General features: G+C 40.1%; 1 protein-coding gene and 1 long non-coding RNA gene across 3 annotated transcripts; one reads left to right on the top strand and one right to left on the bottom strand.

Annotated features, from left to right (window-relative positions):
• Positions 1-1,440: 1,440 nt before the first annotated feature.
• LOC131227738 (uncharacterized) lies at positions 1,441-7,060 on the bottom strand. The gene is given in 6 exon segments (XM_058223545.1): positions 1,441-1,740; positions 2,467-2,578; positions 2,580-2,614; positions 3,497-3,557; positions 3,638-3,702; positions 6,768-7,060. Coding segments are annotated over 6 exon segments (645 nt in total). The 5' UTR covers positions 7,012-7,060; the 3' UTR covers positions 1,441-1,612.
• An 8,060-nt stretch (positions 7,061-15,120) lies between these two features.
• On the top strand, positions 15,121-19,592 carry LOC131227927 (uncharacterized). 2 transcript variants are annotated; one of them, XR_009162615.1, is made up of 4 exons: positions 15,121-15,219; positions 16,524-16,583; positions 16,689-16,872; positions 19,411-19,592. It is a non-coding gene; the product is annotated as an uncharacterized LOC131227927 (long non-coding RNA). The 2 variants fall into 2 exon arrangements; XR_009162614.1 differs by lacking the exon at positions 15,121-15,219 and adding an exon at positions 15,359-16,085.
• The last annotated feature ends 2,839 nt before the right edge of the window (positions 19,593-22,431 follow it).

The following is a 22,431-nucleotide window of genomic DNA, read 5'->3' as shown; positions in this document are numbered from 1 at the left end:
CCTCCTGTCTACAAAACCAGGCCATTTAAGACCTTCGAGCGGGCCAGATCAGATTGACCCAGCCAAGTCGAATAGTAGCCGTCCATTCCAACATGGATGAGTGGGCATTCGATGATATAAGCTCGTGTTTCGGGCCGGGCGCACCACAGGGCAACTGGCCCACTCGCTTTAAGCTGGGTTGGGCTCTGGCCAGAAAAGGAGGCCCATTTAAACAAACGGTTGAGATCAGGTTGATCTCTTGCACTTGTGTGGACGGAAAGATTTCCCATTTATCAGTTAGGCCACCCAATGTTTGGTACTTACCTAAAAAATAAGACGATCCAAAACTCAGGTGGGCCCACCTAAATACCATCCAATCCGTTCATCTGATGTGACCCACCAAGATGAACGGCTGTCCAAAAATCAGGCCATTCCAAAACACAAGTGGTTCCACCCGAGTTTTGAAACTCTTCCTATGATGTGGCCCACCTGAGTTTTGGGTCGTAATGAGTTGCGTGGCACCTGATAGACATGATGAATATCATAGACATTCACGGACGTGGCGGTGGCCACAGGTGGGCGGGGCCCAAAAGCCCGCAGACCAGCCCGGCCCATGGACTTATGTACTTGCAAGCCTCTTGTACCATAAAGACCAATGCATAAACAAATTCCACAAAAGAAGCTACTGCCACTTTGATTGGATTTATCTAACACATAAGCTCAGGGGTGCACACGAATCGGTAAACCGGACCGGAACTGACTAGACCGCACGGTTTGGTCCGATTCTGAAGCGCACTAATTCCTGTTCCGGTTCCAAAAATCAAAGAACCAGTTAGTTCGGTTCAATTCTCGATTTGGGGTTATGTAGAACCGAACCGGACCAAACTGAACCTTGGATCCGAACTTGGAACCGGACCCCTTAGTCAATAAATATTTAAATTTTAATTTTTTTAACATAAATTTTTTTTTTAAAAAAAAAAAACTATTTTTTCTTTATTCTCCCCCTCTTTCATGGCCCCTCCTTGTCTATTAAGAATTGTGCAATTGGATTGAATTCTAAAAAAATCATGCGATTGGGCTGGTTTATAATGCAATTGGATTGGATAGTAAAAAGCTCAGAATGGTAGAACCGAACTGGAACGAACTGGTTTTTTACAGTCCGTTCCGTTTGGTTCTAGGGTTTAAATGATCAGTTCTAGCTCTAGTTTTCCTGGAACCATTGGGAATGGTTCGGTTTGGGTTTCACCCTAGAACCGGACTGAACCGAACCGTGTGCACCCCTACATAAGCTTTGATTGACAACTCATCCGAGTCGACTCATGCTCTATCGAGTCTGACCTGGCTTCACACCATTTGCTCAGAACTGAAAATAGGGGTGACTCAACCTGACTCATCCGAGTCACCACCTAACTCGATCAGCTCACGACTCCACTTAAGACCGACTCAGTCCAAGTCACTGAGTCATAAAAGTCTCACACGGTGGATAAAATTCAAAATTACTCAAAAGCAAAATCCATGTTTAAGGAAGAAAAAAATAATCTTTTTTCCCACCAAAAATTGATATAATTTAATATTTTACGGAATAATTACGGAAATATAATCGACCCACAAATACCTACAAATGCACATTTCTCTAAGTTGCTGTTTCTGCATTGACGCTCACAGAATCCGCCTCGGCTTTCATCTCAGATTCATCTGGTTTGCTAGGGAGATCCACATTTTCGAGCTTCAAAACCCGAAAAATCGCTAGATGGATATCACCTGAAATTAAAAAATAAAAATAAAAAAACATAAAAACATTTTAATTCACTATAGATTGAAGGTGATAGAATGTCTAGACCAATAAATTGTCTATGTGGGGCCCAGTTTTAACCTGCCCCAACGGACGATCTTAACCAGTGTGGACCACTTGTCCAAAATTGCCTATTTGGATCTGATCAGATGATTTTAGTGATTATATATATATATATATATATATATATATATATATATATATATATATATATATATATATATATATAATCACAAAAATCATCTGATCAGATCCAAATAGGCAATTTTGGACAAGTGGTCCACACTGTGTGTGTGTGTGTGTGTGTGTGTGTGTGTGTGTGTGTAAAAGCATGGCATTTCACATGGTGGGGCCCACTAGACCAACAGCTATGGCTACCAAAATGTGGACCCCACATGTACCATCCTTGGGTGGTTAGAAAGGTGCTGCTTGCTTCAATCAAACTCAATCTTAGGCATGACATTCCACTCATCAAATGGGCCACTGATCTATGTGGTTTTGGCATGATGAGCCGTGATGAGTAGAGCAGACTACATGGACGGTTCAGATCAAACACAGAAATAGTTGTACATGATCCTTCACCTTGAGTGGGGTTTGAATATGGAGTACTAACAGCACACTGTCAAAGCCCATCTTCCAACTAACATTTGCAATTGCAATTTGGAGAGATTGTGATTTGAGTTAGAGATGATTACCAAATGTAAGACAACTTCCAGGCAGTACGGGCGTAACAACGCCGGGCTTGAGCTTCATTTCATCGATGAATGTTCTGTTCGTGCTGTCCAAATCCGTGACCAAAAGGGGCTCCATTTCTCTTCTCGAGCCGGGCATGTAGACCCGATACTGTCAAACAATCAAATAAGTAAACCATCTGTTCATGATCTTGGGTTTTCAGTTTGTAAGAGTGGGGCCCATGGTTTGTCGATCGTTGATCTGATGGGCACGTTGCGATGTGGATGGTGGATCATGCTCTGAAATATCTCCCACATTAGAAGATCCTAATAAGCATCATATCTTTGTGCTTTTGTTGGTTGAATGTGGACGTGTTTCAGGCCATGGCCCAACAGATCAACAGTTTCTGCCACTAAATACAGGGCCCCACTTCCACAAAGCACTCTAAGATCAAGGGCTTTCTCTTTATCACACATGTGAATGTGACATACATGTGTAAGATATGGGCCACTGATCAGATGATGCACCCCAAGAACATTCGATGGGCTACAAATCATGCTGCCCGACGGTCTGTCTTGAACATACACATGTAGGAGCGGGACATCCTCTGCTTATTTTTGGCATGGCCTACCTGACCAATGGCCCAATCAAATACATGTGTGTTGCATTGGCACATGTGTGGCAGAGAAGACCCTGATCTCATGCGGTCTGCCATAGCATTTCTCCAGTGATGAATGGATAGCATTGTGATCAAGTTGTTCCAACAGCCACCACCATTACCATTATGATATGGGCCGTAACGGCCATTATGGCCCCCATATCAGCCATTACGGGCCTTTTTTTTTTTTTTTTTTGAAAAAACTGTTATAGGACCGTTACGTTCCGTTACAAGGCCGTCACGGACCGTTACGGGACCGTTACAGCTGTTTCAACCCCGTAACGCATTACGGTTATGACCGTTACGGTTACATAACCGATTTTAAATACCTTTCATTGTGATACAAAATTCAACTGCCTGCAAACACCAATCTAAAAGAGCATTTTCAGAAATACCTGTTGCGACCGGAATTACGATGTCGGCTTTCTCAGGAACACGGCCCACCGTAACAGTATTCTGGTGAAATCAGAACTCATTTCACAAAGTAAATTATTGGATCATTGGAATGGCTACACATCGACTATAAAATCACTTACCGAAGCTATTTCAAATGCATTTGGCAGCGGAACTCGAAATCCGATGTGTCTTGTATCTCCATCACCTGAAACATTATAAGAGGATACCTAAGCATAAAAACTACATTATTTTACGAGCACGTTTGGATGCACTGTCTAATCGAATTGTGATTATTAGTCTAACGAAATGGAAGCAACCAAATTGTGATTTCCTTTGGCTCCATTTCAGGGTCTGGGGTCCACAAACTGCAACATGGAATGTTGGTAATTTCTTTATAACCTTTCATTTCTCTCATAAACATGTAAGCCAACTAATGAGCATATGGACTGGGGCACCCTGATGAATGGCCCACTCTCACAGTCACATAGACGATAAAACTGGCCCTGAATACGAGTCAGCTGATGAACAGAAAGTTAGAATCATCGGAACAAAGGATTTTTGGAACAATGGCAATCGAAAGCATGGCTCAGCATGTGGATGGTCCAGATTAGCAATCAAATTGTCCATATGTACAATTTAAATGCGGTGAATTCAATCATTCCTCAATTAAAGGGACATGAAAAGGGCACATGACATGGATGTTATCTAGTGATATTGATTATCTTGACCGTAGATCTTATTGAACATGGGTCTAAGATGGACAAATTATATTACTATAGATGATATGTGGGAACACCTTAAATATAATTATATACATGAAAATAGGTTAAAGGAGAGGGATTCTTCTGGTTATCTTTTGGGAATTTGAGAATAGACACAATGGTCACTGACTAAGGGAGATTTGTAGGCCATGGATCTCAGTACCCTGTTCTGCCATGACCACTTAATAGGTTATAAGACAAACCTATGGTTAGTATCATTATTATGTAACCGTCTTATGCGAGGGGATTGATAACAAGTCAGGATGGAAGGTCTGCACCATTGGGCGTGACAACGAGGTGGTGTGCATTTGCCCTACCCCACATAAGAGTGTGAGTCTGCCCTAGGAATAGACTTCTAGTTTTGGACCTCTTGAGAATTTGGTGTTGGTGGATCAAGTTCAAGTCTCTAGATTGAAAGAAAAATTCAAGGTTTTGATTACATGTGCTTTAACTCGCCTTACAAGGTCATCATAGAACCAGCAAAAGTGAGTGTATCTGGGTGCATATGTCAAGGTCTGGGTTGAGGCTCACATGGTCCAACAAGGGATCCACTGCTTTCCTAGGAACTTATGACTTATATCTTGGGAATCATATATTCATCAAGTAGTTTTTCTGTTGAGCCCAGCACTCGAAAAGTTTTACAGGGTTTTACAAATGTTTTGAACTGTTTAACTTTTGTTTTAACCATTAAAAGCATTTTAGTCATACTTAATGAGGATATGATAGTTTAGATCTAGTGTGGTCCACACCTTGATTTTCATAGGTATTGGACTAATGATAAATGGCAATTATAATATAAGGATTGGATCAATTTGAGTATATGGGTTAAGACAGGATCATATAGGATTCCAATATAGTAGGACATGTGGAAGACCATAGAGTGGTAGGATACTATAATCAGCGTCTCATTGAAACCTCACTCCTTTTGAACAGACCCTATCCTAGTGGGAGAGTAGATAGGAGAGAGCCTTGGACGTCCCCACCCCATGGGATTGTCACCTGCAAAGAGAGATAGAGAGAGAGAGAGAGAGAGAGAGAGAGAGAGAGAGAGAGAGAGAATCTTACTCTCCTCCCTCACACGTGTCAAATGTGTGGGGCCCACCTATGTGGACGGCTCTATGCATCTCCCTTGGCGTTGTTCCAAGGGGTGGCATGTGGCTCTCATCTTTTCCTATATTTGGGATAGATTAGGTAGGACATTCCGGTTGAAGGAACAACATCGACAAAAATAACAGTTTCTTGGCAGCATTGATCAAGGTAATTCTAGCCATGGGATGTGTTTTTTATTTATAGAAACTTGAGGGATGTGTTTTTTGTTTATAAAAACTTAAGAATGTCTTAAGAAGAATCCATAGAGCTATAAATCTAAAATTGGATTTTTGAGAACTTTCTATTTTCCACTGTGTTTCCAAAAATGTAACATGAAGGTGCTCAAATGCAATGGTTTTATCAGTAATTCCTACATACTTCTCGAATGTTCATGACCTACAATGATACTTCAAGCATGCATAAATACACATGCATGAGCATTACATATAGGATCCATGGACCTCAATCCAAACCACCCAAATCATGCAACCCACTGTGGATGTGGTCTAACTCATACATTCCATTGCTTGGATGACCCTAACCATCAAGAAAAGGGACATAAGCTCGTGGAATGTCAATCATCAATTATCATTATTTTCAACCATTCATTCAATGGCGATTACATGGGATAGGCAGTAACTTTTGTATCCTGCCCCATCTACAGTGGATCCCACAATTCAAATGGTGTGGATCAACATACATGCACCCCATGAGCCCAGAGCTGCAAGTGTATGATATGCCATACTCTAGTACTAGATTCAAAATTTAGAAAAGCCCAGATAGAATCCAACAAATGAAACATGAATTCCCATTGTTTTTGAAGATTGCAATGGAATTCATGGTCCAAAATGCAATTCCCAAACAGATCCATGTGCTGTTTTTGCAAGAACATGCATACCTATAGGTTCTAGAAGCAATCAAATGCAACAGATTCAAAATTATTAATAAATAAATAAATAAAAGACAGATAGGATCGATCAGATGCAACATGAATTCCCATTGTTTTTGAAGATTTCAATGCAATTCATGGTCCAAAATGCAATTCCCAAACAGACCCATGTGCTGTTTTTGCAAGAACATGAACACCTGTAGGTTCTAGCAGCCATCAAATGTAACAGATTCAAAATTAAGAAAAACCCAAATAGGATCCATCAAACGAAACATGAATTCCCATTGTTTTTTAAGATTTCAATGCAATTCATGGTCCAAAATGCATTTCCCAAACAGACCCAGGTGCTGTTTTACCAAGAACATGAACACCAATAGGTTCTAGAAGCCATCAAATGTAACAGATTCAAAATTAAGAAAAAAACCCAGATAGGATCCATCAAATGCAACATGAATTAATTCCCTTTGTTTTTAATATTTCAATGCAATTCCCAAACAGAACCAAGTGCTATTTTTGCTAGAGCAAGCTTACCTATTGGTTCTAGAAGCCATCTCTCAGAAGAATCAGAAGAAGGGCTAGGATTATAAGAAGCAGAGGCTTTTACTGGTTTGAGATTCCTCAACTGTTTTGCTTTGATTTGTAGAAGTCGCCTGTTTGGATTAGAAGGAGAGAGAGAGGCTTTGGAAGGAAAGAGGGACAGAGATGGGAAGGAATAAGAGGAGAGAGGATTTCTAGTGTTGAGATTTGCAGGAATTGGGATTGCTGTTGCTTCCATTTCCACAGGATTGTTTGAGTTCTGAAATGTGCCATGTCTGCTCCAAAAGGCCCATTTTTTAATGAGAAAAACTTTGATACTCTGGCCTAGTGTGATGGATGATACACAGGCACATAGAACTTACTCAGAAATTGAAAACATTGGCATAAAAGTAGTCGAATTAAACTGTCCAAAGTATGGTACCTAGTGTGGATGTATCACGGATTGGTGAACATTTATTGGACAGTTAAAAAATGATTAGTATCCAATGGTCCTATTTCCACAAACTAGTGTCCATGAATCAAAGGTTAAGTTTGTTCATCCAAACCAATATTGGGGTTGTTACTTAGTGAGAGTGCTATCCACAATATAGTCGGTTTTATTTAAGTTGATTAATGCCAAGTGTACAATTTCCAAGTGCCTGCGTATCAAGCATCATACGCAACCGGAGTATAATATGTCTCCTCATATTTAATGGTGGGGAAAGCCGCCTATCATATCTTGGAAGGGGGCGGATAAGGTGCGGCACTGACCACACCCAACACGGTGCAGCCCTGATCATGGGGCCCACTTTGATGCATATATTGTATATCCATGCCGTCCATCCGTTTTTTCAAATTCATTTAGAGTACGAGAAAAAAAAATAAAGCATATTCAAATCTCATATCGACTACAACACATGAAACGGTGGTGATTGACCATTAAAAACATTTTCTGGGCCAGAAAAGTATCGTATCCAGATAATATTTTTTTTTTACCTTCATGCAGGTCTGAATAACCTTATCAACAGTTTGGATGGAAAATAAACATTGAGATAGGCATTAATACGTTTGATCTTTGTGAAAGGATTCATCTTTAGGAGCGGTCAGATGCCATGCAGGTAAGGCGTAGCCCTACAATTATTGGCTTTATCATTTAATAAAAATAAAATTTTAATAGCAATTTTGAAATTTCAACCGTTGGAAGGCACTCCAAAAGAAATATTTATTGAAGGCATTATTAAAAAAATAAAAAAACTAAAAAAAATTCAGGAAAAGTAAAATTACCAACTAACAATCCTCATACCCATTTGGATGGGCCAATCATATTCATTTGTCGATTCTAGCCCATCTCTCTGTGGCCAGGATGTGTGCATGATAATATCATTTCTCTATCTCCAGCACATCTGTCCTCTCACTATATCCTAACCTTTAAAATAGGAACACAACTGAAAGTTATTTTTTAATCAGATCATTAGCCCCGTACTATAAATGGTTAAGATCTAATCCTAGTGGTTCAATCTTGTGGGCTTCACTTAGCTGATGGTCAGGTCCTATTAAGCTCAATTTTTAGATGAGATAAATTTTAGTTATTTTCTATTAAAACTTGAATTGAAACTCAAGAAAAGCAATAGTTAATTGCACATGTTTGTATTTTGTTTCCTTTGAGCCAAATTATATTAAAAGTTATTTACTTTAAATCCGTCTAATTTTAAGTTATTTTAAGTAATCTATCTATATCTATATGTTATCAATTTTATTCCTTGGGTGAATTTTATACGAAATCATATAGTTTTATAACCGTATATTCTAAATGGTAAAACTATCCTTTAGTAATAACCCCTTGGTAAGAAAACCCATATAAGATATTTCGACCAATGGTTTCATTGTTTAGAAGCTTGTATCCCTTTAATCACATCTCCTTTGATCGGAACCTCGTCTCTGTTCTACTGCATCTCCTTTGATCAGAACCTTATCGTCCATCTGTTGCATCTCCTTTGATCAAAACTTTTTCAAAGGCATTGATTGGAGTTGAAACCCTCATCCCCTCTTTTAGAATGATAGAAGCAACGACTCTTCTCAGCTCGATCAACGGAAATCCTCCTCTTATATACTTGATCGACAGTAGGAAACCCTTTTTTTTAACCTCATGCGCTCTCGATGTCTTGCTCTCAGTGTTGTGATAAGAATCCACCTCCCTACAAGCAAAGGCAACAGATGTTTCTTTACTCTCATACGTATTTATAGATGCACGTCAGGCGCATGTGCAATGGCAGCATCCATCACTTTCATATTTTAAATTTTTTTATAACTTTTCATGTGCATGCAAGGCCCCATGTAACTTTATCTTTGTTAAACAATTTAAATGTGTCGGGTCCGTGGGACACAATGATTCGAAAGATGCATGGTAAAGTATCTTTTGTCTATTGTATATGGGACACGTGGGCCTTGCATATACATCTATGGCCTTAATAGCTCATTGCATTCAGGGATTTGTATAAGCAGAATTGGACATTTATCTACCCTAACCTTCAATCAAATTTGGGCACTATTATACTATAACACTCCGGTTCTCGAAACCCGAGTACACTACTCGTTTTCCAAATACCCAAGCGTTAACCTTTAACCGTAACTCAAATTTTACACACATTTTTTTTCTTTATCAGAGTTGATAAACTAGCGGGATAGAAGCAAATCAAGTATAAGAGGGAGTCCAAATACATATAACCAAGATTTCAAGTGGTTATCCATGAACTTATATAAATTAATGTCTTAAAGTTTAATAATACATGATAGTACATCTTAAAGGAAAATGAAATTAATAATAGGAAGTCGCAAGATTGTCTGGATCCTATTCCACCTGAACACAAGCATGCACACCCTCTGTGTCTCCTACACACTGATTACGGTTCGATAGTGTCAATGGCTATCGTAGTGAGGTATAACCCCCAAGATTTATCGTATCATCAAAATAATTAAGTATAGTTATCAAGAACAGTGTATAACAAATATTCCTCAATATCATCATATAAATCAAATGAGGTTCATCAAATACGCATTTATCAGATAAATTCTACAAAGATAATCTTGTTTAAATGTATGAATGCATGCACATGCTCACAGACCTAGGGATGCACATCCAGCTAGTAAAAAGTCGTCGAAGGAAAACTAGTCACGAGGAAAAGTACTCAAAGGTACGCCCAAGGAGAACTAGTTGTAAGCCCCATATCCTAAACCGTACCATTCCATAGGCTTCCGCGGTCTTCCCAGTCGAATTCCGGCAACCTTCGACCCTTAACCGGTGTTTACGCGCGACCTTGATTCTCATGCCGTCAACCCCAGTCGACTCAACCCAGGACTTATACCTTAGCGACCACGTCGTCGCCGCGGTTCCAATGCCGCGACTCGTGCGCCGAGGCGATACCCTGGCCAGGAGATGTGGGCCAGCGTTCGGTGCGAGGAAAACGCCGCGCGTGCGAATTTCGAGGGAATCTCTACAAGGTGTCACATCAATCAATCAACCCATCAATCCCATCATGTCAAGTACACATCACCTTTCACCTTTTTCCAAGTAAGCCCCAAAGTCAAAAAGTTCTTACACAGGCCTTACCTCTCTTACAACTTTTGCCAAAAAAGTCAAAAAGAGCCTCTTACACCCATCACCACCACATCCATCACTCCATCACCCATCACTCCCTCTCTCTCTCTCTTTACAAGTCTCTCTCTCTTTACAAGTCTCTCTCTCATTTTCAAACTCTCCCAAGCAAAAAAAAAAAACCCATACGTATGAGCTCTCCAACTCTTCCAAGCTTCAAGTGTGGCCCACCTTTCCATCCCTAGATCTCCCATCCTAGCCATCCATTTCTCATCTTCCTCCATCAAAGAGAAGCACAAGGAGCTAAGGGAGCAAGAAGATCAAGTGGTGGGTGCTTTGATAAGGTAGTTTTGATGTTTTTAAGATGGGCCAAGTGAGGCCAACTGATCAATGGTTTGGATCTCACTTTGGACCCTAAGATGTGGCCGATGGCCCACTTGGATCATCATGATCATTCCATGATGGGGCCATTCTCCATGGACCCCATCATGATATTTATTTTCCTTGCATATTCAGGGTCATCTAGACCGTATAATTTAGTGGAGAAGGGATCTCCACCGTTGGATTTTGATTTAATGGGCCTATGTATAATGGTACCCACTTGATGTATAATTTAGTGCAAGGGAGGGCCCATAGTACCGAGGTCCCTCCATCACGCGTGTCCCACTCTCTATCTCTCTCTCTCCCTCTCTTTTTCATTTCCTTTTATAAGATCATGATAATGAGGTTGTGTGGCCCACTTGAATGGACCCCACCATGAAGTAGGTATTTTATCCAAACCAATTATAAGTGGGGCCCACCTTATATGTGTAGTACCCACACCATCCATCATTGGTGGCCCACCTGAGCAGGCCCACTTTGTATGGCCAGACCGTCCAGCGTCCCTGGACGCTGGACGTTTGTTGGAAAACACAAATACTAGCTTAGTTCCAAGCCTTTGGGTGGCCCACTCATGTAGGCCCCACCTTGATGTATGTATTAAATCCACGCCGTCCATTCCTTTCCCAAGCCCCTTTTAGGCGTTGAGCCGAAAGATGGGACCAATCAGACCTTCGGGCGGGCCATACCATAGCAAATGGTAGTTTTCACCATTGAAACCTTCCCTGATATTGTTATACACCGAAATATGCCCAATATTGGGCTTGTTTTACTTGTCTTGAGCCCTGGATGACCATTGGAAGGAGTGGATTCTCAGACGTGGGCCCCACCTGTGAAAAACCATAAAAAAACACTTGAAAAAAAAATAGCTTGGGCAGCAGCAACGCTACTGCCATTGTCAGAGATCAGGCAGCGCCTGCTACTACCTGCGCACGTACGCTAGCCGTGGGCCCCACCTTGATGTTATTTGTCATCCAACCCGTTCATGAGGTGGGCCATTCCCAGAAGTGGGCCCCCTCCAAATTCCAACGCCATCCAAGGCTCAGGTGGCCCACACCGTATGAAACAGTGGGATTGAACCTCTACCTTTGAAACCCTTTTTGGGCCCACAGAAGTTTTGGATCAGGGTGAAATTTGTTTTCACCCTTCATCTAGGTCTACTTGACCTTACCAACGGGTTGGATGAAGTATAAACATTATGGTGGGCCCCACATGGAGCCCACAGTGGTTTATGTGTTTTATGGCCACCGTCAGGCGGACGGTAGGCTGCGGTGGAGCCCACTGTGAATGTGTTGTATCCCCACCGTCCAGGGACGGTGGGTGTGATCTATGCGTGCGTGTGTGGGTGTGTACGTGTGTGTGTGTGTGTGTGTGTGTATATATATATATATATAATATTATATTATATATAATATTGTATGTATTATATATATAAATTATATATTATATTATATACAATATACTGGTGGTGGGAGGCCCATTGATGTATTAGGGGCCCATGGGTTAAGGCCCATTAAGATGTATTGGGGCCTATGGGTTGAGGCCCATTTGATGTACATTTGGGGCCCCATTGGTGTGGCCCATTTGATACACATAAGGCCCATGAGATTAGGCCCATTTGATGCATTCTAAGGCCCACGGGTCATGGTCCATTGCAATGCACATGAGGCCCATTGGTGCGGCCCATTGATGTGGCCTACTTGATGAATATAAGGCCCTTATGATATGGCCCATTTGATGTATTTAAGGCCCAATGGGACGTACCTAAGGTCCATTGCAATGTACAATCCCAACATGGGTGCAATGGTGGTTTGACGTCCACATTGCAAGTATAGTATGGTTAAATATCCGCATTATGACTTTCCCTAGGGCCCATTGTTAGGCTCGTACGTGTAATGTATAGGCCGTCTAGGCCCATCTTCGTTATGAACATCATCCATCCCATATAACATGTTTAGTTCCATGATTCATGATCATATGCATCATACGTATGCTTGATATGAGAAATGACTGATCATAGCATATGCCTTCGGGCAGATTGTTTAGGGGCTCCCGTACAGGGGGTGTTGCCCTACATGAGCGCACGATACGCGCAGGATTGCTGTATGACTGGATAGTGTGCTTCATGCATTCGCATTGTGTGATATGGTTACTGTACGCCCTAGCGACATCAGGGCCGTAGCCTCCACAGACGTATCGTGGTTGGCAGGATTGGATATCGAAAATATTATTCTACATGGGGTGCGATAGATATCCCTGGGTGAAAGTTCCTAAACCCTTATGGTACCAAGAGATTGCTCCAACGTCTAGACCGAGCGGGTGCATGAGTGCTGAGTGCCGATTACCAGATGGTTGCACTTTCCACTGTGTCGTGGTCGGTTGGAAGGGGGTGCGGCCTTACCCGCCCGAGAGTAGGGGGCAATGCTAGGTTGAGTCTGACCAGCTCAAGGAATGGGTCCGCTATTGACGAGCCGAACCCGATATTGGCAGGCGGATAGTGAGGTCTTTTCCACTCACCTTATTGCGCACGATGGGGCGGCAATCTGGCTTGGAGTGTACTAGACCCCAGTGATATTCCAGATTTTGAGCTGCATTGATATGTGGACTTAGATGAGGGTTTGTATGCTTGAGTTGCATTTCGCATTGCACGGCCTTGGTATGGCCGACATCATTATTTGCACCGCATGGCCTTGGTACGGCTAATGGTATTCTTGGCATTCATCAGCATGTTCCGCATTACTCTGATACTGCATAACTGCATTACCACCTTGAGCATACACTTTCACCACCCTCTAAGCTTTCTATAAGCTTATGCACGACCGTTGCGTGCAGGTGACGTTGGATCGCAGCAGCGCTGAGGCTTGAGCTTGTAGCAGATCTTTTTTAGAGTTTTGTTCATCTTCATTGTATTTCCCTTTATGCTCATTGTACTTGTAAAGTTTTTGATCATAGTGGAAATGTGATGGAGTTTTTGGTTGTTGTTTGTGGGTTATGCCTTTGGTTATGCTTATTACGAATCAAACTGATGTTGAAAATCCTCCTTGTAGCATCCCAGGATCGGAACCTGGCGAATGGGCGCTGGGAGCCGAGAATGGGGTTCTACGGAGGCTGTCGGCGCCGGATTCGGCGATCGAGAATTTTGTGAGCCCGGTTTTCGAGTTTGGGGCGTGACACTAGTCACCCGGAAAAGACTATGTAATGAAGTTGCCTAAGGAGAACTAGTCACCCGAAAAAGTACTCAAAGGTATGCCCAAGAACTAGCCACCCGGAAAAGACTATGCAAGGAAGTCGTCCCAGGAGAACTAGTACCCAGAAAAGTACTCAAAGGTACGCTTAAGGAAAATTAGCCACCTAGAAAAAACTATGCGACGAGGACGCCCAAGGTGGACCAGTCTTCCGAAAAAGTACTCAAGGTACGTCCAAGGAGAACTAGGCACCGTAAAAGTCTGCAGATCATGAAAATGCATGATTAGCTCAACTATTATTATTCCAATTTCTAACAATTGTTTTAAGAAAGCTCAAAAGTCACTATGGGGGGGGGCGTTTGTCACCCAGCATAAGCCGACAGCTAAGGCATAGTGTCTCATTCCACCATCCCTAGGCCATAAGACTAACAAATAAGATGTTTAAGGGTAATCTACACAACTAGTGGCCAATTTTAGTTCTACAAGTGGAACTTATCATGGTAAGGTTATATGAAGATGGTTCATTAAAGCCACATAGGACAAATATTAAATCAGCAAACAACTCATCCCAAGGATATAATGAAAATACTCTCAAAAGTCACTTAGGCAACAAACAATTTATAAGATGATCATAAGTCTACATCGAATGTTCCATTTAATTTATTAGACAAAGTGGCCACTAGTTCTAGGACCTCCAACCATTCCATCAAGTGATCATAAATGACAAATTATATATAGTATCGATATAGCACATACATATCTAAAGCATTATTGCAAATCAGAATAAAAGAAAATTAGATCTTATGGCATATTCGAATATTAAATTTAAATCTAATTTATCAATCATCATAAGGAATCAAAATCAATAAGAGAATTTCATCATTTAAGCAATCAATGGTATAAATGTATAAAAATAAATAAACCAACACTACAAAATCATGAAATTGGCCAAAATCATGAAATTGGAACAGCTAGGATTTTGGTTTTAAAACGGTTTTAATGACCAACATTGCTATTTCTGCTTTTTTGTTGGTGTGTCCCACTTGAGTTTTGGATATTCCTAATTTTTTAGATTTTATATTATTGTTATATTTTAAAATAGATAGTGTGGATTTGATTAAGAGCTTCTCGGTGGACCCCACACTGCCCTAACGGCTCACTAATATGTACCTACCCCAGCCTACAGAGTCCATTTTCTCTCATTTATTGCGCTGAAAACGCCCCAACCCTCTCTCTCTCTCTCTCTTTTCGGCTCTCTCTCGTGATCTATAGCCCTCCGGCAGTGGGATCCACCAACTTCGAAATTTCGTAGGTAATTCTCTTGTTCCTCTTCCCTATCTTCTTCTTCTTAGGGATTAACCATTACAGTTTAATAATTTCAGAAAATTGTAAAAATCTATCTGGGGATTTGAAATTTCAAATCCCTAATTGGGGATTCTTGAAATTTCGATCCGCAATTGGGATTTTCGAAATCGGTTCTAATTGTGGATTTTTGAAATCCCTAATTGTGAATTTTTTGAAATTGTTAATCCCTAATTGCGTTGTGGATTTAGTATGAAATTGTTTAATCTGGAATTTCACAACACCTAATTGCTGCCTAGTTAGAATACTCGGTCCCTAATTGGATATGTTGAAAAATTTTGCTAAAAAAGTTTCTAATCGTGTATTTGTCCATTGTTCTTCCCTAATCGGAAGTGGCAGCGATGGCGGTAGGATGGAATGATGCAATACCACCAAGCTTTCCAAACAGAGTAACCAACTCAAAAAACCCTTCACACAGGAGGAACTGTAGGGTCCTGATGCATTACGTGGGGCCATGATACGATCATCCTGACCGTTGATGCAATGGGACCGATCAGCCCTAAAATGGACCACCTTAAAAGATCCGAACCCTTATATCCCACCTAGGAAATGTTTAGGGGCATTCCCATATAGATCAACCGCCTGGATCATCGAACCATGGGCCCCATAAGTAGCAACAAATTCAAACCTGGGAAACTTATGAGGCATCTCCATCCACGGTGGGTCCATTAGATTAACGGTTTGGATCATTGAATCATGGCTCCACGTATACCAAATGAGCTCTTCCTGACACTATTCATGTCCTGGTGCATCAGGACCTTAGAACTACACAGACGGACATGGAGATAAGGGGATTTACTTGATACTCTGGAGAATGTAAGGGTTGATACTCAGGCACTCTGAAATCGTATGAATCACATAGATTAACTCCGATCAAACCATCAATATTTCGGGAAATACTGTACAAAATTCATGATATTGAAATCAGATTTGTTAAACAATCTTTAACTCTGATCTACATATACTTGTTTGCTGAATTCTGACCAATGGATTGTTTTGTCTCAACCGTCCAATAAAGGTCCAAAAATCAAAATACTGATTGTTGTTTAAACAGGAGGCTACGAGGACTCTTATTCCATCACGCAGTAGGAACCATGGTCTATGCCTATCACATGTTTTGTTTTGTCAGAAGAACTAAGAAATGGAGTAAAATATTGTGGGGCGCATATGAAATCCAACCCATCCAACAGGTGTATCCCACCATGATGATTGGATGACCCAAATATCAGGCTGACCCAATCATAAACATTTCAGGTCCCTGATATCCCTACTAGCGAATCTCCTCCAGAGAGACCAGGAGAACCTGACTGTACAGTAAGTATACATTCGAAATTAGTTTCTTTAGTTGGTTGCTTCACCCACCTTTCAGGTTCTCTTGTATTGTGTTTTACTTGTTTCCTCATCCCTCAATGTGGCCAGTAGTTCTTGAAGACACAAAGGTGCAAGATCGGTTTTAGACGCAAGTTCAACCATCCAAAAGATAAAGTTGAAGTTCTAAATGCATATGTAGGTGGTACTTCTGCAGAAGTTATTGGATCCACTTCATTCTTGCCCCTATGAGAATTTTGACACTTACTCTAATATATGGATCATGCGATAGCAGGTTGACGCAGGGAAGGACGTGAGGTCAAGTACCGTCTTCCTCAAGAGGATAACTATTCTGAATCCACGGAACTTCTCTAGACTCCTCACAGAGACTTCTCGAATCCACAAGAAAAGAGAGCAGAAAATAGAAATAAATTCTAATAAATTCGAAATTGATTAATGAATAATTTATAATTCCCTAATGTGTCTCCTTACACCATTAATATATGAAAAAATAAACTAAAATTCGTAATTACCAATAATAGCAAAATTCTAAATCTAATAAAAATCCTAATTCTAATAAATCTCTTCTAAAGACTAATTTCTAAAAATAAAAATTGCAAATAAACTTTCTCTAAGAGTCCTAATATAACTAAAAGTTATTTCTAAAAGGAAAGAAAATCTAAAGCTCTAAAAATATTTAAAAATCGGAATTACTAAAAATAGTAAAATTTTCCTAAAAATTCGTTTTTGAGCTGAAAGCGCGCCTTTTTTGACGAAACGGATAGATGCGACCCACTTGGTGGGTCGGTTGATAGGTTGTGCGCCCCGGATCAAAAGTTATAGTCAATTCACGGTCCATCTTCTTTTGGCTCAACCATGCTAGGAACGTGTCTGTGACAGGTTCTACATCAGACCCCTCCACTTGAAAAAAATTCGTCCTCGAGTTACGCAAGAGACTTGGCACATGAGTCTGAAATAACTTCTGACGCCGATGTTCATTAGACTTTTTTTTGTACTTGGCATTAAGCTTTTGAGCCGATACGATACACATACTCATGCTTTCCTTAACTTGACTAATATTGATTAATTCCTTCACATCTGTCTTCAAGATTTCATATTTTTTCTGATAATGTGGGCAATTAGGCGGACTTGCCCCTGCGATGGGATCAACGTAATTTTGCATATCTCGTATAGGAGGTAATTTATTAGGGAGTTCATCGAGCACAACCCCCTTAAACTCCTGCGATACTGGTTTCACAGGCTCCACATATTTTTTCTCTTCAACTACTGCATATATGTCTCCCGTTTCCTCAGATTGTTTAACAAAGGCCTGCTCAGTCATGAGAGATTGTCCCTCCACTTTAGAAGTCTTGAGTTGGCTCACCGTTCCCATAGGGGTCACATGTTTTCCACTGATGAATCCTGTGGTTTGTTGCAACTCCGTTTTGACTTGGTCACCTCTTGCCGACAAATAATAGGATTTCTCTGCATAACCCTTTAATGATTGGTTATCTTGCCAATAATTTTGATTTTGTTGGAATAATACCTGATCGTAATTGGTAGGGAAGAATCGCATGCACAATAACTTCTTCATCCGCGACCACATGCGGATTGGCGCCTTCATCCGTCTCATTCGCTCGAGTTGAAGTTGCTCCCACCAATCTGAAGCTCTGCCCGTCAACTTGTAGGCCACGAGTTTAACTTTCTTTTCTTCCATTATGTTCATGTAGTCGAAGAAACGTTCGACTTTAAGCAACCAATCGAGGAAGTCCTTGAAGTAGAGTTGACCATTAAAACTAGGAAGATCGACTTTCATCTTGAATTCTTGGTCCATCCGATCCATCTGATCAATGGCTCGTCTAGGATGCTGTAAAATCATGCCGCTAGATCCCACTTTATCAGGAGTGATCCTGTGGTTCACTGATAGCGTCGCCCTACGATCAATATGATTACGAATTCTAGCAATTGTTGATGGTGGATCACCACCATGAACACGGAGTTGCCCTAGGGCCTCCGCCAAACGATCCGCCATGCGATCGATGGAAGCCTGCAGCCCTTGCATGGCTTGCTGATTCTCTCGTTGCGCTACTTCGAAAGCTACCGCCGTTAAAGGTAAATTCTGACTGGAAGATGGGGGCTTCCCCATTCGCTCCCTCACGTCTCTCTCTTTCCACTCTCTCTGATGCAGGGGAGGACGTGAGGTCGAGCACCGTCTTCCTCAAGAGGATAACTATTCCGAATCCACGGAACTTCTCTGGACTCCTCACAGAGACTTCTCGAATCCACGAGGAAAGAAAGCAGAAAATAGAAATAAATTCTAATAAATTCGAAATTGATTGATGAATAATTGATAAATCCTAATGTGTCTCCTTACACCATTAATATAGGAAAAAAAAAACTAAAATTCGTAATTACCAAAAATAGCAAAATTCTAACTCTAATAAAAATCCTAATTCTAATAAAACTCTTCTAAGGCCTAATTTCTAAAAATAAAAATTGCAAATAAACTTTCTCTAGAAGAGTCCTAGTATAACTAAAAGTTATTTCTAAAAGGAAAGAAAATCTAAAGCTCTAAAAATACTTAAAAATCAGAATTACTAAAAATAGTAAAATTTTCCTAAAAATTCGTTTTTGAGCTGAAAGCGCGCCTTTTTTGACGAAACGGACAGATGCGACCCACTTTGTGGGTCGGTTCACCTCGGATGGCCCATTTCAGTAAAGATTGATAGGTTGTGCGCCCCGTAACGATACCCGGATCAAAAGTTATAGTCAATTCACGATCCATCTTCTTTTGGCTCAACCATGCTCTAATATATGGATCATGCGATAGCAGGTTGCATCAGAAACTGCTGATGCTTCAGAAGTTCTAAATCTGTTGATTTCAAATTTATTTTTCTATTGACTCGGAACTCAAGAGTCCAATCGTATTGAATCACCAGTTGATTTTGAATTTATTTTTCTTCAACTTTGATTTGCACTATGTAGGTGCATAATCATATCATTTGCCTTTTCGAAATATTGAGAATGCATATATGTAAATGCTTGGTTTGGAAATTGTTGAATAATTGATCTTAAATCAGTGTACTGAAACAAATCTGTCCTAGTTAGCATTATTTCATCATCCATTAGTAGTGTTCTTGTTTTTTACTATTCCATTAGGATAGCCATCCAGATAGTGGCCCGTTGTTCTCTGTGAAGCCCACCCGAAGTACATGGCTGTATATTTCCTTTTCGCAATAAAATACAGGTGGGGTGATTCCACTGGTTTGCTTTTAAAAAAAAAAAAAAAAGAGTTGCTGAAATTGGTTTAGTCTATATGCATGTTCTGCTTTTTAGTCACTTGGTGAGATGTTTCTTCTTGATAGTTGGCTTGAGGTCACTGATGAATGACTTAGTTACTTGCAATTCACACAAAACTTTCATACAAGGTATTGTTCTTTGTGCTTCTATAATTTCATTATGGTTTGCTTCCATCTTTTATTTCATTTACTGTTGGAACATGTCTTGAGGAATCAGACACCATACTTGCCATGTTTATGATTTGCCTTGTAATATGGACCATTCATGCAGTGCTCGTCATAGATGAAAGTTTCAAGATTGATGAAATGTTGAAATCCTTGCTTGGGCTGTCAGGATTTTACTTCAATTTGGGGATTTTGTACTTCAAGTGCTTATTTGGATGCACCATTGCAACAATACCACTTTGAAGTTTGCATCTTCAAGAAGGTATATGCATCTTCATAGTTCCATGCCAATACAGTTCTTGGATAGTTTTTCAGTCTATGGAATTGAGTATTTACTGATCTGTTTTTTGTTAAATTTCTGAAATCATTTCATTGCAAGGAGACAATCTACTGATACATGTTTGCTAGAGGCTTTGGAGAAAGTAGTCCAATAGTATCCTTTTTTAATGAAGAAATTTTTTTTTAATGTTGGGGCTTGAACGATTGTGATCTTTCTGTATTTGTTTATTTAGGATAATTTTTTTTTGCAATTCCGTGTCATAGTATATCATGCTAAACTGAATTATTTTGTTTTAGTTGTGACAATTCAATTTCAGCTTTATTCTAAATCATCTCTTTTCTTGGCAGGGAAGTACAAACTAGAGGCCATCCAAATCATTAAGAAAGCTAGAGGATCCTTGAAGGATCAGCTGTTAGATGAAGTATGTTCCCTTAGTTTTCAAAGTTTGTGTTGTGCACTGCTTTGCTGTGACCTAAGAATTAGTCTTCTTTTTGATGTCGACGGCAATACTTTTTGGAGAACATGATGGGTATATGCTCGAACACATCATCAAATGGCATTTATTTACAATGGTGTATTTCAATACTTAGATTGTTTGTGCTAGCATTTTTTGTAATCCGAGAGTTGCATGCAACCTAAGGAACGGCCCAGATCAAACAAACACATTTTACATGTGGTCAATCGCGAGTAGCCATGGCAGAGTTCAATCACTACATCTAATCACATATAAAACTTCTTCAATAAATTGCTGATGGCATTTGTATTGATTTTGTAATGTTTCTAGGATGGGAAATACTGCCTAGCAGACGACACCTTACCAGATGGATTCGAAGTTAGAAAAGGGGACATGGTGGCATACCCACCTTACGCCATGGGCAGGATGAAGTTCATATGGGGTGAGGATGCAGAGGTTTTCTGCTCAGAAGTTAAAATTGGAGTCTTGGTGTCTTTGTTTATCTAAACCATATCATTTGCATAGATTGGATTTATTTGTGTACTGTAGCAACCAAACAGTTGTCATTTGTATAAGCTATGCATCCACCATCCATTTAAGAATTCTTGTGTGTTTGCCAAGTAAGAACATAAACAGTTGTAGAAACTCACATCGTTAACAGCCAGCCATCCTTAGTAGCCTCACTTCCATTCCTTTTTTTGTCCCTTTGCTGCCTTTTGTTTTGTGGTCATGCAGGGTAGGGTGACAAGAGGATCGCCTCTGCTGTTGATCTCAAGTTTTCTTTGTTTGATGGGGTTAATGAAATGGCAAAAAAATAAAAATCCGAAGTTCCTTCAAGTTTTGATGGGGTTAATAACCAGGATTGTAACTTCATCACCTAAGACACATGAAAATGTAAGTGCTGAGATGAAGTTACAATGCTTCTCTCTCACTATTCTGGATAGCTTAGGTGGAATGGTATGTATCTTCTCTCTCACTATCTAGGATTTTGCTTTTTTCTATTAAGGAAAGAAATCAATGGGCATTTTTTGATCGAAGCTGATTGTTCTGACATTTTTATTTAGCAACTTTTACCAAGTATGGCTAAGAACTGTTATTTGCTGCAGTTCAAATTACAATTGGTAATGATGAACTGCATTATAACTCTTATTCTTTGATTTCCCAAGCTAGATTCTGTCAACAAAAAGGTGCAGTTTAATCCACAGCCACAGACTGACTCCAGGAAAAAGCACATACAAGCAAAACTTTGCCCTCATCCTTCAGGTATCTTGTTCATTTGTTGGAGGCAGATTCTTTTCATTTCAACTATGTTTATTTCCAATTTCATTTATTCTTTGATGCACTTAATGATTTGTTATTGATGGCCTTGATACATGAAATCTAGAAACTCCTATATCAAAAACCAAAAACAAAGCATACGTTTTCGTTGTTGGTGTTTATTGCAAATGATGTTATTATGTCATACTTTGTTTCTTTCTATTTCAGACTGAAAACTGATACAAATCTCTTTGAGATTGCAAAGTGCAAGACACGTGTCTGCAATTGAGGTATATAGTGTACAAATTTCTTGAATTTTACTCTTTTGTTTTATATAGGAATTTAAATTCACTTCCTTCTCATATCCAGTTCTTCTTTTATGGTTTCAGATCCACATGA

This window comes from Magnolia sinica, chromosome 15, assembly GCF_029962835.1.
Source record: "Magnolia sinica isolate HGM2019 chromosome 15, MsV1, whole genome shotgun sequence".
Classification (NCBI taxonomy): Eukaryota; Viridiplantae; Streptophyta; class Magnoliopsida; order Magnoliales; family Magnoliaceae; genus Magnolia; species Magnolia sinica.
Note: the sequence above shows the minus strand (reverse complement) of the source record. Positions and strands in the feature narration are given on the sequence as shown.